This window comes from Salmo salar, chromosome 06, assembly GCF_965601325.2.
Source record: "Salmo salar chromosome 06, fSalSal1, whole genome shotgun sequence".
NCBI lineage: Eukaryota > Metazoa > Chordata > Actinopteri > Salmoniformes > Salmonidae > Salmo > Salmo salar.
Genome location: NC_138296.1, coordinates 80,060,293 through 80,074,363, shown reverse-complemented (window position 1 = coordinate 80,074,363; position 14,071 = coordinate 80,060,293). Strand labels below are relative to the sequence as shown.

The 14,071-nt window shown below is 41.5% G+C and overlaps 1 protein-coding gene across 2 annotated transcripts in view; it reads left to right on the top strand.

Annotated features, from left to right (window-relative positions):
• Positions 1-14,071, top strand: part of LOC106608081 (MAM domain-containing glycosylphosphatidylinositol anchor protein 2) — a 396,771-nt gene that overhangs the window by 122,641 nt on the left and 260,059 nt on the right. For both annotated transcript variants that reach the window (XM_014205779.3, XM_014205777.3), the window contains exon 2: positions 4,891-5,030. In XM_014205779.3, the coding sequence (XP_014061254.3) occupies positions 4,891-5,030 (140 nt within the window). The remainder of the gene's footprint in view (positions 1-4,890; positions 5,031-14,071) is intronic.

Below are 14,071 nucleotides of genomic sequence, written 5' to 3'. Positions count from 1 at the left end.
AGTCCACTCACATACTGTATCTAGTTAATCCACTCACATACTGAATCTCGTTAGTTATTCTACTCACATACTGTTTATAGTTAGTTATTCTAAACACATAATGTGTATAGTTAGTCCACCCACATACTGTATCTAGTTAGTTAGTCTACTCACATCCTGTATCTAGTTAGTTATTCTAAACACATAATGTGTATAGTTAGTCCACCCACATACTGTATCTAGTTAGTTAGTCTACCCACATACTGTATCTTGTTAGTTAGTCTACCCACATACTCTATGTATCTAGTTAGTCCACCCACATACTGTATCTAGTTTTTTATTCTAAACACATACTGTGTATAGTTAGTTATTCTACTCGCATACTGTGTATAGTTAGTTACTCTAAACACATACTGTGTATAGTTAGTTATTCTAAACACATACTGTGTATAGTTAGTTATTCTACTCTCATACTGTGTATAGTTAGTTATTCTACTTTCATACTGTGTATAGTTAGTTATTCTACTCACATACTGTGTATAGTTAGTTATTCTACTCACATGCTGTGTATAGTTAGTTATTCTACTCACATGCTGTGTATAGTTAGTTATTCTAAACACATACTGTGTATAGTTAGTTATTCTAAACACATACTGTGTATAGTTAGCCTACTCACACACTGTATCTAGTTAGTTAGTCTACCCACATACTGTATCTAGTTAGTCTACCCACATACTCTATGTATCTAGTTAGTCTACCCACATACTGTATCTAGTTAGTTAGTCTACGCTACATGTCTCAGAGCTCAGAGGATGGGGGAGGGTGGGTTTCTGACATAACAGCATGAGAGAGAGAGAGAGAGAGACGTGAGTTTTGTATTTGTTAATGTGTGTCACCTTTGTGTGTGTGCGCGGCTATGTTTGTATGTTTGTGTGTGTGTGTGTGTGTGTGTGCGTGTGTGTGCGTGCTCTTGCTGCATCAGTGAGGATAATTCATTACGGGTGTTTTTCTAGTTTTCCTCTCCCAACTCTGTGCTCATCTCAGGACTGATAGCATGTTGTAGAATAACTGGCTTATTGGAGTAAATTGCATTAGCACCATGTTGCCTGGCGCCCCAGGGTCTTCTCCTAAGCCTTTTGTTTTAAGTGGCAGCCATGTGTGAAGCATTTCTCTACTCAGCCAGGGCTTTCAATCCTCTGGAATACACTGCTGGCAGATTCATCTCCTAATGGAGAGACCCACTGCAGGCTCTGTCCATGTGGATGACTTGTTAGCATTTCCTGTTAGCATCAATCTCAGTGTTATTTAATAAATCTATGTAGCAATTAGTGAGCTAAATTCTGTTTAAGGGCATTACGCTAACAAGCTGAGTAGAAGGAGACAGTGAGGGAACAGTCACAGTAGTGCAGTAAGAGGAGGGTGTGTGGTTAGTGTGTAGCAGGCTAGCGTCTAGCGGGTTAGCGTCTAGCAGACTCGCTTAGTCTCATTAGTGTGTTGTGAGACCGAAGCGATCTAGGGCCCAACGTGAATCTCTGCTTTAGGTTGTCTGAGTCTACTGAGTGTTCTGGAGCAGGAAACCACACTGATGCAGTAAAAGGAACTGTATTTTCCTGTCTGATTATAACCAATTTGAGCTTTTACCCTAGTCTTGTTCACTACTCATGCCCTGGCCCTGAAGCTTCTTTTACCCAGATCTGGGCCCAGCTAACCTTCCACATCCTAAACTTAACCATTCGAGGGAAAAACACATACTGACCTATGATCAGCCTCTAGCGGTCAAATTCATCCGACCCCATCATTCACGCCCCAGTGGGCCTAGCGTGCATCCCCAGGCTCCCATCCAAAAGCCCAGACATGGGCTTTTGACCTGATCTGTCCCCCCCACACTGCTTCGGTCTCTCTCTCATATATATTTGTATATTTGTCTCTCTACGCGGGGGTGAACCATGGGCAGCATCATTCTTCATCACCATCAACATGCCCGGCTGAGCGTAAGGAAGAGAGAGAAAAACAACACACACCTGTGCTGTAATCACATGAGGATGGACAGCTGCGAGCGTGCTCTTTAGAGTAATAGAGTTACAACTGGGTTAGTTAGACCTACTGCAGAGAGGGACAATTAGCTGTAAAGCAGTGGAGGCTCCTCAGATGAGGAAGGGGAGGACTATCCTCCTCAGTGAATTTCAGAAAAAGAAAAATAGTGAAACAAAAAAAGTTATCCTTTTTAGATAAAACTATACTAGATATGTTCACATCATCAAATAATGATTAAAACACACTGTTTTGCAATGAAGTTCTACCACAACCCCAGTAGCACTCTGTAGGGTAGCACCATGGTGTAGCCAGAGGATATCTAGCTTCTGTCCTCCTCTGGGTACATTGACTTCAATAGAAAACCGAGGAGGGCTCATGGTTCTCACCCCCTTCCATAAAGTTACACAGTAATTTGGCAAATCTGACCATAATTCCATCCTCCTGATTCCTGCTTACAAGCAAAAATTAAAGCAGGAAGCACCAGTGACTAGATCAATGAAAAAGTGGTCAGATGAAGCAGATGCTAAGCTACAGGACTGTTTTGGTAGCACAGACTGGAATATGTTCTGGGATTCCTCCAATGGCATTGAGGAGTACACCAAATCTGACCGTACGTACATACCCCAACCAGAAGCCATGGATTACAGACAGCATCCGCACTGAGCTAAAGGCTAGAGCTGCCGCTTTCAAGGAGCGGGACTCTAACCCTGGTATGGCAACTGCTTGGGGTAGTGCGAACGGCCCAGTACATCACTGGGGCCAAGTTTCCTGCCATCCAGGACCTCTATACCAGGCCGTGTCAGAGGAAGGCCCTAAAAATGTTCAAAGACTCCAGCCACCCTACTCATAGACTGTTCTCTCTGCTACCGCACGGCAAGCGGTACCGGAGCACCAAGTCTAGGTCCAAGAGGCTTCTAAACAGTTTCTACTCCCAAGCCAAAAGACTCCTGAACATCTAGTCAAGGCTACCAAGACTATTTGCATCCCACACCACTGCCACTCTCTGTTGTCATCTATGCATAGTCACTTTTAATTAACTCTACCTACATGTACATACTACCTCAACTAACCAATGCCACCGCACATTGCCTCTGTACCAGCACCGCCACCTGTAGATATTGTTATTTTTTTACTGCTGCTCTTTAATTACTTGTTACTTTTATCTCTTATTCGTATCCGTATTTTTTAAAACTGCACTGTTGGTTAGGGGCTCTTAAGTAAGCATTTCACTGTAAGGTCTACATCTGTTGTATTCGGCACATGTGACGAATAAAATTTGATTTGATTTAATTATGACAGCATGAACTGACATGTTGTCCACCCAAACAAAGTATCAGAGAATGAATCTAGTTCTGAAAGCATAACTTACAGCTAGCTAGCACTGCAGTGCATAAACTGTGGTGAGTAGCTGACTCAAAAAGAGAGAAAGACAATTGAACAGTTTTGAACAAATTCATTTCTTCCAAAATTAAGGAGAGAGAGAGACAGAAAGAGAAAGAGATACTAGATACAGTATTACTTAGCTAGCATGGAATGCAGCTAGCTCATTTAGACTACTTAAACACCCTGCTCAAACAGAGAGGGATGCTATGTTAGCTAGCTGGCTATGGCTATGGCTATCCAACAGAAGGTAAGTGTTTGGTTTTATTAATTTATTGCTACCGGTGCCCACAAGTGTAACTGCTTAACTACTTGCTGCTGACTGTACACTGTACTGTAGGATTGTAGCGAGTTTACTAAAGCGTTTGTTCTAGTAGATGTGTTGACTATGACATGAAAACAATGTAGACTGTGTGTAGCAGTTAGCAGTCATGACATGAAGGTTTGGCTTGGGAAGTTTTTTTGGTCTGGTAACAGACAGCTGATGTGTTGTGGACTGAAGTCCACAAGCGAAGGGAAAAGGTGTGAGGAGGAGAGGGCATACATAGGTGCGAGTAGGAATTATATATGCAGCAAGCTGTTTGTATGTGGCTGCTATGCAAGTGAACTGTGTTTGCATGTGATCAGGGGTGTCTTCATTGTGCCTATTCTGTTGAAAAACCCTTTGGAAGCAAATGGAACGAAACGGGCATAAACATACCTCAATTTGTCAAATAGAAACTCTCGTGTTTCCAAACTGTTTCCACTAAAAGCGATTCTGCGTGCTTCTGGGTTGTTGGATTTAGATGTTTGTTTTAGGTGTTTTGATGTTTAATGAGGACAGACTACCTGCAATGCTATCAAATATAAAGTAATAGGCATGATACCTGCAGATGCTGTTCATTTGAACCATCATCCTCAAAACAAAGCAGAACCCATGACTGTGAAAATCAGGCCAAAGACCTCACAGATATTACATTGTGTGTATGATAAGAGGGCCAATTTGGGTGATTATTGCATTAAACGGGCAGAAATCAATGGGGGAAGTGTCTTTGTGTGTGTTAGGAAAAGGGGAAAGGGGATACCTAGTCAGTTGCACGACTCTAGTGTGTGTGTGTGTGTGTGTGTGTGTGTGTGTGTGTGTGTGTGTGTGTGTGTGTCAGCACTACTCTCCTGACTCTGTTAAAACTGATACCCTGTCTCTGAGCTCATCCAGATGGCGTCTGGATCGATTCAGATTTACCCAGGTTTGTAAAATTAAAGAGAGAGAAGGGATACAGATACACAGTACAATGTTATCCAAAAAGCTGAGGAGAAGTGCATAGAAATAAATAAAATGTCTCTTCTCTCAATTCTTCACACAGTTTTTTTACTCAAAATATTCACAAAATGTTAATTCCCCAGTTATACGTTATAGGATTTCCAATGTGAATTGTGTGAATTAATTTGGACGTTGCAGCTTTGACTTTCTTCTTGTAATGATTGAGATGTACTAACTGTTCTGTTTGTCCTCTACAGCGCCCCCTACGGTTCGCATTGTCCACTCGGGCCACGCCTGTAACGTTGAGGAGGAGCGCCACGCGGAGAGGGTGTACACAATCCGGGAGGGAGAGACCCTTGAACTCACTTGTCTTGTCACAGGACACCCACGGCCACAGGTCAGTCGACCTGCCAATCACTCAGTTTAGCCAATCAGGACGCTAACGTTTCACTTCACCCACCAATCACTCTGTTGAGCCAATAAGAACTCTTACTGCACTCACCAATTACTCTTTCTGAACACTTTGCTACCCAGGTCAGAAGATATCCAGTCCTCTTAGACTTTACAATTGCATGTTTTGAGCACAATAGTACGATCATTAGTAGAGGCATCTATGAGTCTTTCTATAAATAAAGGGGCAAACTTGTGAAATCAGGATCAAATTTTCTAAATGTTTCGATATACCGTACAGTGCATTCGGAAAGGATTCAGACCCCTTGACTTTTTCCACATTTTGTTATGTTACAGATAGGGATTTTTTTTTAAACATTTTTGGCTGATACTGATATCCAATATTTTCCTTGCCAAAAAACAATTATACTGATACCGATAACCATTATTTAGAATTTTAGCAGCCTTTTAAGCATAATAGTACAGTTATATAGTTGAAACACACACACACACAAAAAGTTATTTTGTTGGCATTCACTTATGTCCCCATTACCAGTAAAACATAATCAAAACCTATTTATTTCACTTACTTGCTGTGCTGTTTCGTTGTTCATTTGTTCAGTCTCAACCAGGATTTCATCATACATGACAAGCAGTGAAGTTTCAACTCTGTCTGTCCGTGGCCTCTCTTCCTCGGAGCGCATTGTCACTGTGTCCGTTTCCATCTTGTCCAGCTGTGTCTAACATTTCACGTAAACCCTGTTTCTTGTCTGCATCGAAGTAGCGGTCCTTGTACCTAGCATCGAGCATGGTGGCGACACAGTATTGGCTCAGAGAGAATGCCACCGAATTGCTTGTTCACAGCCTCTAGTAAAGTACTTATCCAAGTTAACCCGACGGTCTGTGTTGGCATTTTTGTTGATCAGGCGTTTCAATAACATGACAGGGTGTCACGTTTGATGCAGACGCAGTTGAGCTTATTTCTCGAGTCAGTTGTTGGAATGGAGCTAGGGGTGTTCATGGTTCCAAGTTTCAAACATGTTCTCAAATGCCATTGAAATGGCAGCAGCGGTATGAGAACCAGCACATTCTTGAGCATGCAATACGGCTTTCCTCAGTACAAAATCCTCGTCGACCCACTGTGCTGTCAGACTCATAATGCTCATGGGGCTGACATCACTGGGCGAAATGTCAGTCCTGAAGCTAATAGCAGTGATGCCCATAGCAAGTAGCTCATGATTGTGAGTTTCAATACTGTGTAACTCCGGTAGGGCAACATCTGAAAGATAGTGCCTACTTGGTAGAGTGTATCGGTGCTCTACCGGTTGGCGAAAGCCAACATCATCCATGACAGAGAACGGTTGATTGTCAAGGGCAATGAATTCCATTATTAATTACTCTTTCAAATGACTGCTCGACTTGTTGACTGCTCAATCCACACAGCAGACATTGTGGGCTAGGCTAGGAATACTGTGTTGCACGTGTAGCGCTATATTCTTTGTGGCATCATTACGTCATCTACCTACGCTATATCGGTATGCACGTTAGCTTTGACATCGGTTTTGCACATCGGCGTTAAACTAGACATCGGGCCGATGTTGGCATTTTTAGCTAATATCGTACGATTACGGTATGCTTACCGATATATCGTGCATCCCTAGTTACCAGCCTCATTCTAAAATGGATGAAATAGTTTTTTTCTTCTTATCAGTAAAAAAAAGTTACATTTTTGCAAATGTATAAAAATAAAAACTGAAATATCACATTTACATAAGTATTCAGCCCCTTCACTCAGTACTTTTTTGAAACACCTTTGGCAGCAATTACAGCCGCGAGTCTTCTTGGGTATGATGCTACAAGCTTAGCACACCTGTATTTGGGGAGGTTGTCCTATTCTTCTCTGCAGATCAGGTTGGATGGGGAGCATTGCTGCACAGCAATTTTCAGGTCTCTCCAGAGATGTTCAATCGGGTTCAGCTCTGGGCTCTGCCTGGGGAACTCAAGGACATTCAGAGACTTGTCCCAAAGCCACTCCTACGTTGTCTTGGCTGTGTGATTAGGGTCGTTGTCCTGATAGAAGGTGAACCATTGCCCCTGTATGAGGTCCTGAGCGCTTTGGAGCAGGTTTTCATCAAGGATCTCTCTGTACTTTGCTCTGTTCATCTTTCCTTTGGTCCTGACTGGTCTCCCAGTCCCTGCTGCTGAAAAACATCCCCACAGCATGATGCTGCCACAACGATGCTTCACTGTAGGGATGGTGCCAGGTTTCCTCCAGTTGTGACGCTTGGCATTCAGGCCAAAGAGTTCAATGTTGGCTTCATCAGACCAGATAATCTTGTTTCTCATGGTCTGAGAGTCCTTTAGGTGCCTTTTGCAAAACTCCAAGTGGGCTGTCGTGCCTTTTACTGAGGAGTGGCTTCCGTCTGGCCTCTCTACCATAAAGGCCTGATTGGTGTAGTGCTGCAGAGATGGTTATCCTTCTGGAAGGTTCTCCCATCTCCACAGAGGAACTCTGGAGCTATGTCAGAGTGACCATCGGGTTCTTGGTCACCTTCCTGACCAAGGCCATTCTCCCCCGATTGCTAAGTTTGGCCAGGTGGCCAGCTCTAGGAAGAGTCTTGGTGGTGCCAAACTTTTTCCATTTAAGAATGATAGAGGCCACTGTGTTCTTGGACTTTCAATGCTGCAGAAATATTTTGTTACCCTTCCCCAGATCTGTGCCTCGACACAATCCTGTCTCGGAGATCTACGGCCAATTCCTTCGACCTCATGGCTTGGATTTTGCTCTGACATGCACTGTCAACTGTGGGACCTTATACAGTGGCTTGCGAAAGTATTCACCCACCTTGGCATTTTTCCTATTTTATTGCCTTACAACCTGGAATTAAAATAGATTTTTGGGGGGTTTGTATCATTTGATTTGCACATGCCTACCACTTTAAAGATGCAAAATATCTTTATTGTGAAACACACCAAAATGTGTTTGCTTCTTTTTTTTCTTTAAGCAATGGCTTTTTTCTGGCCACTCTTCCGTAAACCCTGCAGGGGCGGCAGGTAGCCTAGTGGTTAGAGCGTTGGACTAATAACTGAAAAGTTGCAAGTTTGAATCCCCGAGCTGACAAGGTAAAAATCTGTCGTTCTGCCCCTGAACATGACAGTTAACCTGCTGTTCCTAGGTTGTCATTGAAAATAAGAATTTGTTCTTAACTGACTTGCCTTGTTAAAAATAAAAATAAATACCCAGCTCTGTGGAGTGTATGGCTTAAAGTGGTCCTATGGACAGATACTCTAATCTCTGCTGTGGAGCTTTGCAGCTCATTCAGGTTTATCTTCAGTCTCTTTTTTGCCTTTCTGATTAATTCCCTCCTTGTCTGGTCCGTGAGTTTTGGTGGGCGGCCCTCTCTTGGCAGGTTTGTTGTGGTGCCATATTCTTTCCATTTTTGAATAATGTATTTAATGGTGCTCCGTGGGATGTTCAAAGTTTCTGATATTTTTTACAATCCAACCCTGATCAGTTCTTCTCCACACCTTTGTCCCTGACCTGTTTGGAGAGCTCCTTGGTCTTCATGTGCCGCTTGCTTGGTGGTGTCCCTTGCTTAGTGGTGGTGCAGACTCTGGGGCCTTTCAGAACAGGTGTATATATACTGAGATCATTTGACAGATCATGTGACACTTAGATTGCACACAGGGGGACTTTATTTAACTAATTATGTGACTTCTGAAGGTAATTGGTTGCACCAGATCTTATTTAGGGGCTTCAAAGCAAAGGGGGTGAACACATATGCACGCACCACTTTTCCTTTCATTTTTTTTTTTTTTTTAAACAAGTTATTTTTTTTCATTTCACTTCACCAATTTGGACTATTTTGTGTATGTCCATTACATGAAATCCAAATAAAAATCTATTTCAATTACAGGTTGTAATGCAACAAAATAGGAAAAACGCCAAGGGGGATGAATACTTTTGCAAGGCACTGTATAGACAGGTATGTGCCTTTTCAAATCATGTACAATCAATTGAATTTACCACAGGTTGACTCCAATCAAATTGTAGAAACATCTCAAGGATGATCAATGGAAACAGGATGCACCGAAGCTCAATTTCAAGTCTCATAACAAAGGGTCTGAATACTTAGCTAAAATTACAAAAAAACATGTTTTCACTCTGTCGTTATGGGGTATTGTTTGTAGATTTATGAGGAATAAAATAATTTAAAATTTTTTAGAATAAGGCTGCAACGTAACAAATTGTGAAAAAAGTCAAGGGGTCTGAATACTTTCCGAATGCACTGTACATTAGAATATAATTTTTTTGCAACTTCACATGTGTAGTTACAGGAATAAAAGTCTAAATAGGCACAATGACACCATAACTCCACCTAGCAACAACAAAACATTTACATGTCATTCAAAATGTCACATGAAAATTGGACACTGCATATTTCTTTGTCATGCATAGTATTCTGTTTGTGCTTTTGCCAACTTCTATATAATTTATAGCCATGCTAAACATTCCTGAAGAATGGAATAGATAAACAACTAGCTGTCAAATACTTGCTTCCTCTGTCCTTATCTCCTCCACTCCTTGCCTCTCTTTGAAAGTGCATTGGATCCCGAGGGGAGAAACCTTCACTCCTCTACCCCAATGTGCTTCGAGAGGAAGGTGAGGAATGGAGGAAACTAGGGGAGAATCTCAATTGCAATTCCTTGAATCCTCATATCCTCGCTTCTTTCTCAAAACCCATTGGATCAGACCAATGAGGTAGAGGAGACGAGCAGAGAGGATGTGACGAATCAAGGAAATGCAATTGAGATTTTCCCAAGGACAGAAGAAGCAAGTGTTTGACAGCTATTAACATTTTTAGACAGTACAAGAGTGAGTGAGTGAGAGTGGTTAATGAAAGAGTGAGTGACTGAGCTACCATAATACCCATGGCCTGTCCAGAAACAACCCCTAGCCCCTACCCTCCAGAGTCTAGCCCAGGGATGTCAAACATAAGACCGCCTCACCTGGCACGTGGTTTGAGTATATTGAAATATTGACCAATTCAATATACTTTCAAATAACTAAAACCAAATTTAAACTGTACATACATGATAATGGACCTACATTCATAGAGTTTCTTGACTGTGTCAACTCGCTAATAATCACCAAAAGGAAAGCTAGACAGTCAGGTAGCATCAAAAATTCAAAAACCGATGGATAGGGTAGGGCTGTGGCAGTCATGCAATGTCAGCTGGTGATTGTCAAGCATATAACTGCCGGTCTCACGGTAATTGACCGTTAATTAACATAAGGACGTTTAGCTTCTCCTGGATTCCAAGCATAGCCTACAAGCCACTGATGCAGACCTTTGGAACATCTACATTTTAAAAAGTGTAGTAAATCCATGTAATATAGCCTAAACCATCACAATGAATCCATTATTTATTTTAGATAGGTCTAAAGAAACATGATATGAAGAAAATGTAGTTTTAAGAAGAACAGAATAGCATATACTCTTAGTTGTCCTTATGTTAGGTCCTGATGTGGCTACGCCATATGGCTGTGGGCTACACTAGTTCATTTAGCAGACAAGATTTGTGTCATAGTATTAAGAATACAATTGATCAAAGCTTAATAAAATAGAAATTATATTTTTTCAAAAAACATTTCAAAGGAAGTGCAAACATGAGGCTATTCTGTGTTGAGTGGTTAACAAAGAAACTTGTTCTTCTATATGCTTAATTTAGATTTATTTATGCAACTTTAGTTGTGATACAAGCGTTGGGCTATATGTTTGGATTTTTTGTACATTCTAGGGCTGCATGATGGGACTCTGATTATTTGAAAAAAGTCGCATGAAAGGCATGAGCTTTGATTTGTTTCTTGTGCAAGCTGTACACACTTCATCAGTCTTTCATTCACAATTTGACAAGCACTTGATAATGTTCTCACCAGGCCTCAACATCCCCCTTGTGTGGCCGCAATGCAACTAAAAAAAATCCATTCCTATTGCGGCCAAAGTGACCGTTGTGCCCTTGGGCTGAATATAATCATTATAATTCCCTTCTCCCAGCTGACATGCTGTGAAGCACCTCTCACTCACATGGCTCTGTCAGATATCTACATTCTTAATAGCCAATTCCTGTCACGTGATTGGGTCCTTCTCACAGACATTTCAGCTAAGAAGTAGGCTACAAGTGAATGAAGACAGACACATCAGGGATGCAACTGCGCGCGTCCCTCATACCGAATTCTGAGGTGCATATTGAAGATGTTAGAACTGTCCACATTTAGTCTACTTTTATCAGCCAACAAGATGAGTGGACCTAACAATCAGCAAAATCACTAGCCTATGTCAATCTACTATCCCCCATAGTACAAAAGCTGATCAATTATATTGGTCAACTTGTCCTTCTGTGCAAACCATGACAAGAAACAGAAACAATAACGCCTGGGGAAGGAACCAAAGGGAGTGACAGATATAGGGAAGGTAATCAGGAAGGTGATGAAGTCCAGGTGAGTCTGATGAAGCGCTGGTGTGCGTAACAATGGGTGACAGGTGTACGTAATAATGAGCAGCATGGTGACCTACAGCGCCGGAGAGAGAGTATATGTGACAAGAACACTTTTCCGTGGTTCGTTTTCATGCCAACCAGGTACTCCTGTACTCAATGTGCTTAATATTAGAAAAGTTTATCAATAAATATACAGTTGAAATCAGAAGTTTATATACACTTAGGTTGGAGTCATTAAAACTCGTTTTTCAACCACTTTACGCATTTCTTGTTAACAAACTATAGTTTTGGCAAGTCGGTTAGGACATCTACTTTGTGCATGACAGGACCACGTAGCCGTCATACCGCTCAGGAAGGAGACGCATTCTGTCTCCTAGAGATGCATTAATTCCTTATAACGCACAGTATATTTGCACGTTAGAATTCAATGGCTATAGTTCATTTTCACAGGTTTTGTTTGAGCTGCTTTTGAAAACAAATGTCTATTTGGAAACAGTATTGGTATTGTTGATTTAAATTTTCAAAATAGCAAGCTAGGCCTGATGGTTTGTCTAGCTAAACTAGCAAGTCTGTCTGTTTTGGTTACAACTGCAACTACTGTAGCTACAGTATCTAGTAAACTTGCTAGCTACTTCAGTAGATGTTGAATACATTTCTACCGGCAAATGAATACATTTCTAGTGGCAAATGTGTTAAATTATAGCCATGGTTTTAAAGGGATAATCAGTTCAGGGCTTCATGCGTTCTCTGGAAAATAATGCAACTTTGTGGAAGGTCATTTCCACTCCGGTAGCTCATTGTGGAACATACCTTCCACATCGTTCATTATTTTCCATAGAGCTCATAGCCCCTCTTTGATTATCCCTTACATATGCTTAGCTAGGTCTGGGCTGTATTAGATTCTGTATCAGCGCCACAGAGCTCTCACTCCACGCGTCTCCCCACTGAACCGGCTTATAAATGTAATCCCCCAATTATTGCCGCTCCGTATTGTACTGTGCACCTGCATATTCATAATTAAAAGCTGGCAGATCTAATGAGAATTGTGAAGACAAAACAGAAACCATGTCTGCCTAGTCAACATCACAAGGCAAGTAAATAAATTAATAAATAAAGACAGGAAACATGTTGATGTGTGTTGTGAATGCAGGAGGAGAGAGCAGAGTGGGTCCTCAGCATCCTAACAAGGATCTTTTCATCCATGCTCTGCGTTTAATTAAGCTCTGGGATTCCAACCAATTTAAGTGTTGAGCCCCCAGGGCAAACTACTTTTGATTGGTTCTTGACAGTTTCAATCAAATGCTTATTCTCACCCACGATGAGTCTTCAAGGGGCTAGTTCAGATGATATTATATTACAGAACATTCGGACATAAATTTATGTAGAACAGACATTATTCTCTATCATGTAAAACAGAAAATCCTGTCAGCTCTGCAACAGTGCGGCTAAGACTTGACAATAATGTATTACCTTTTCTGGTAAGTAGTACACGTGTCCAACATTGTATCCAATTTGCTCGATTAGACAAATTAAATGGGACTCGGCGATATCTAGGGACGGGATTGTCCGCCATTTACATTAATTAATATTTAATTCCCCTTTGATCGATATATTTAGCATTCATTTGTACACGTCCTGTCCTGTTCATTCGGATGCAGAGAAGGCTATTGATTTTTTAATTCCCATTGAAAAGGTGAGGGCCACTTAAATTAGTGAAACACTCTGACTCGCAATTCATCTTCTGCTCTCATCCGTAGTGACAACTTGTTATTTCCCCTGCCTTGACTTCTATCCTCTATCCTGTTAATTAAAATGTGTGATAAAAGTGTGTGAGAGAGAGAGAGAAGGAGGGAGAGCGATAGAGAAGGATAACAACAGAGAGGGAGAGAGAGAAATATGGGGAGAGAGAGAGAGAGAGAGATCAAAGGGCTACATGGCAGTAGCAGGAGAGGCAGGATTTCCTTTGAAAGTGAGTCCTTATGAGCCCCAGTCAGATCCCATGGCAGGGGAGGAACAGGGCTGTCACTCTGGGCTTAGGGATGGAGCAGCCTGAGTCTCAGGTGGTTCTGGGGTGGTAGAGGGTGGTACGGAGGGTTAGGGGGGTTGTAGGGACTAAAGAGTAGATAAGAAGAAGAGGGGGTTATTTGGGGGTAGTTGGTACTGGTGTGCTAGCCCTGAGGCTATTGGTAAAACATAAGGTGTGTCCGCTCTAATCAAATATAGATTTGTAAGTGAATAATAACGTTAATCTTTTCATTATAATTAAATCTTCCCAGCGAGTTCATAGTCTTAGCCACTGCATGTTTTTTCCTCAATTTTTTTCCTCTTTTTCAAAGTTTGTTTGTTCTACTGCATGCTAATTTGACTTAACTCTTTCCTCCCCCAAGAGAGGAACAGATCCATGACCCTGAGTAGGCAATTACTATTACCAAAGGTTATAGTATATAGACAAGAAAGAGAAGAAAGATAAAGTTTTGATTAGGAGGAAGGGGAACACTTGTCATGACATTTTTTAAATGACCAATGGTGCATGGGTGGGATTGAAAG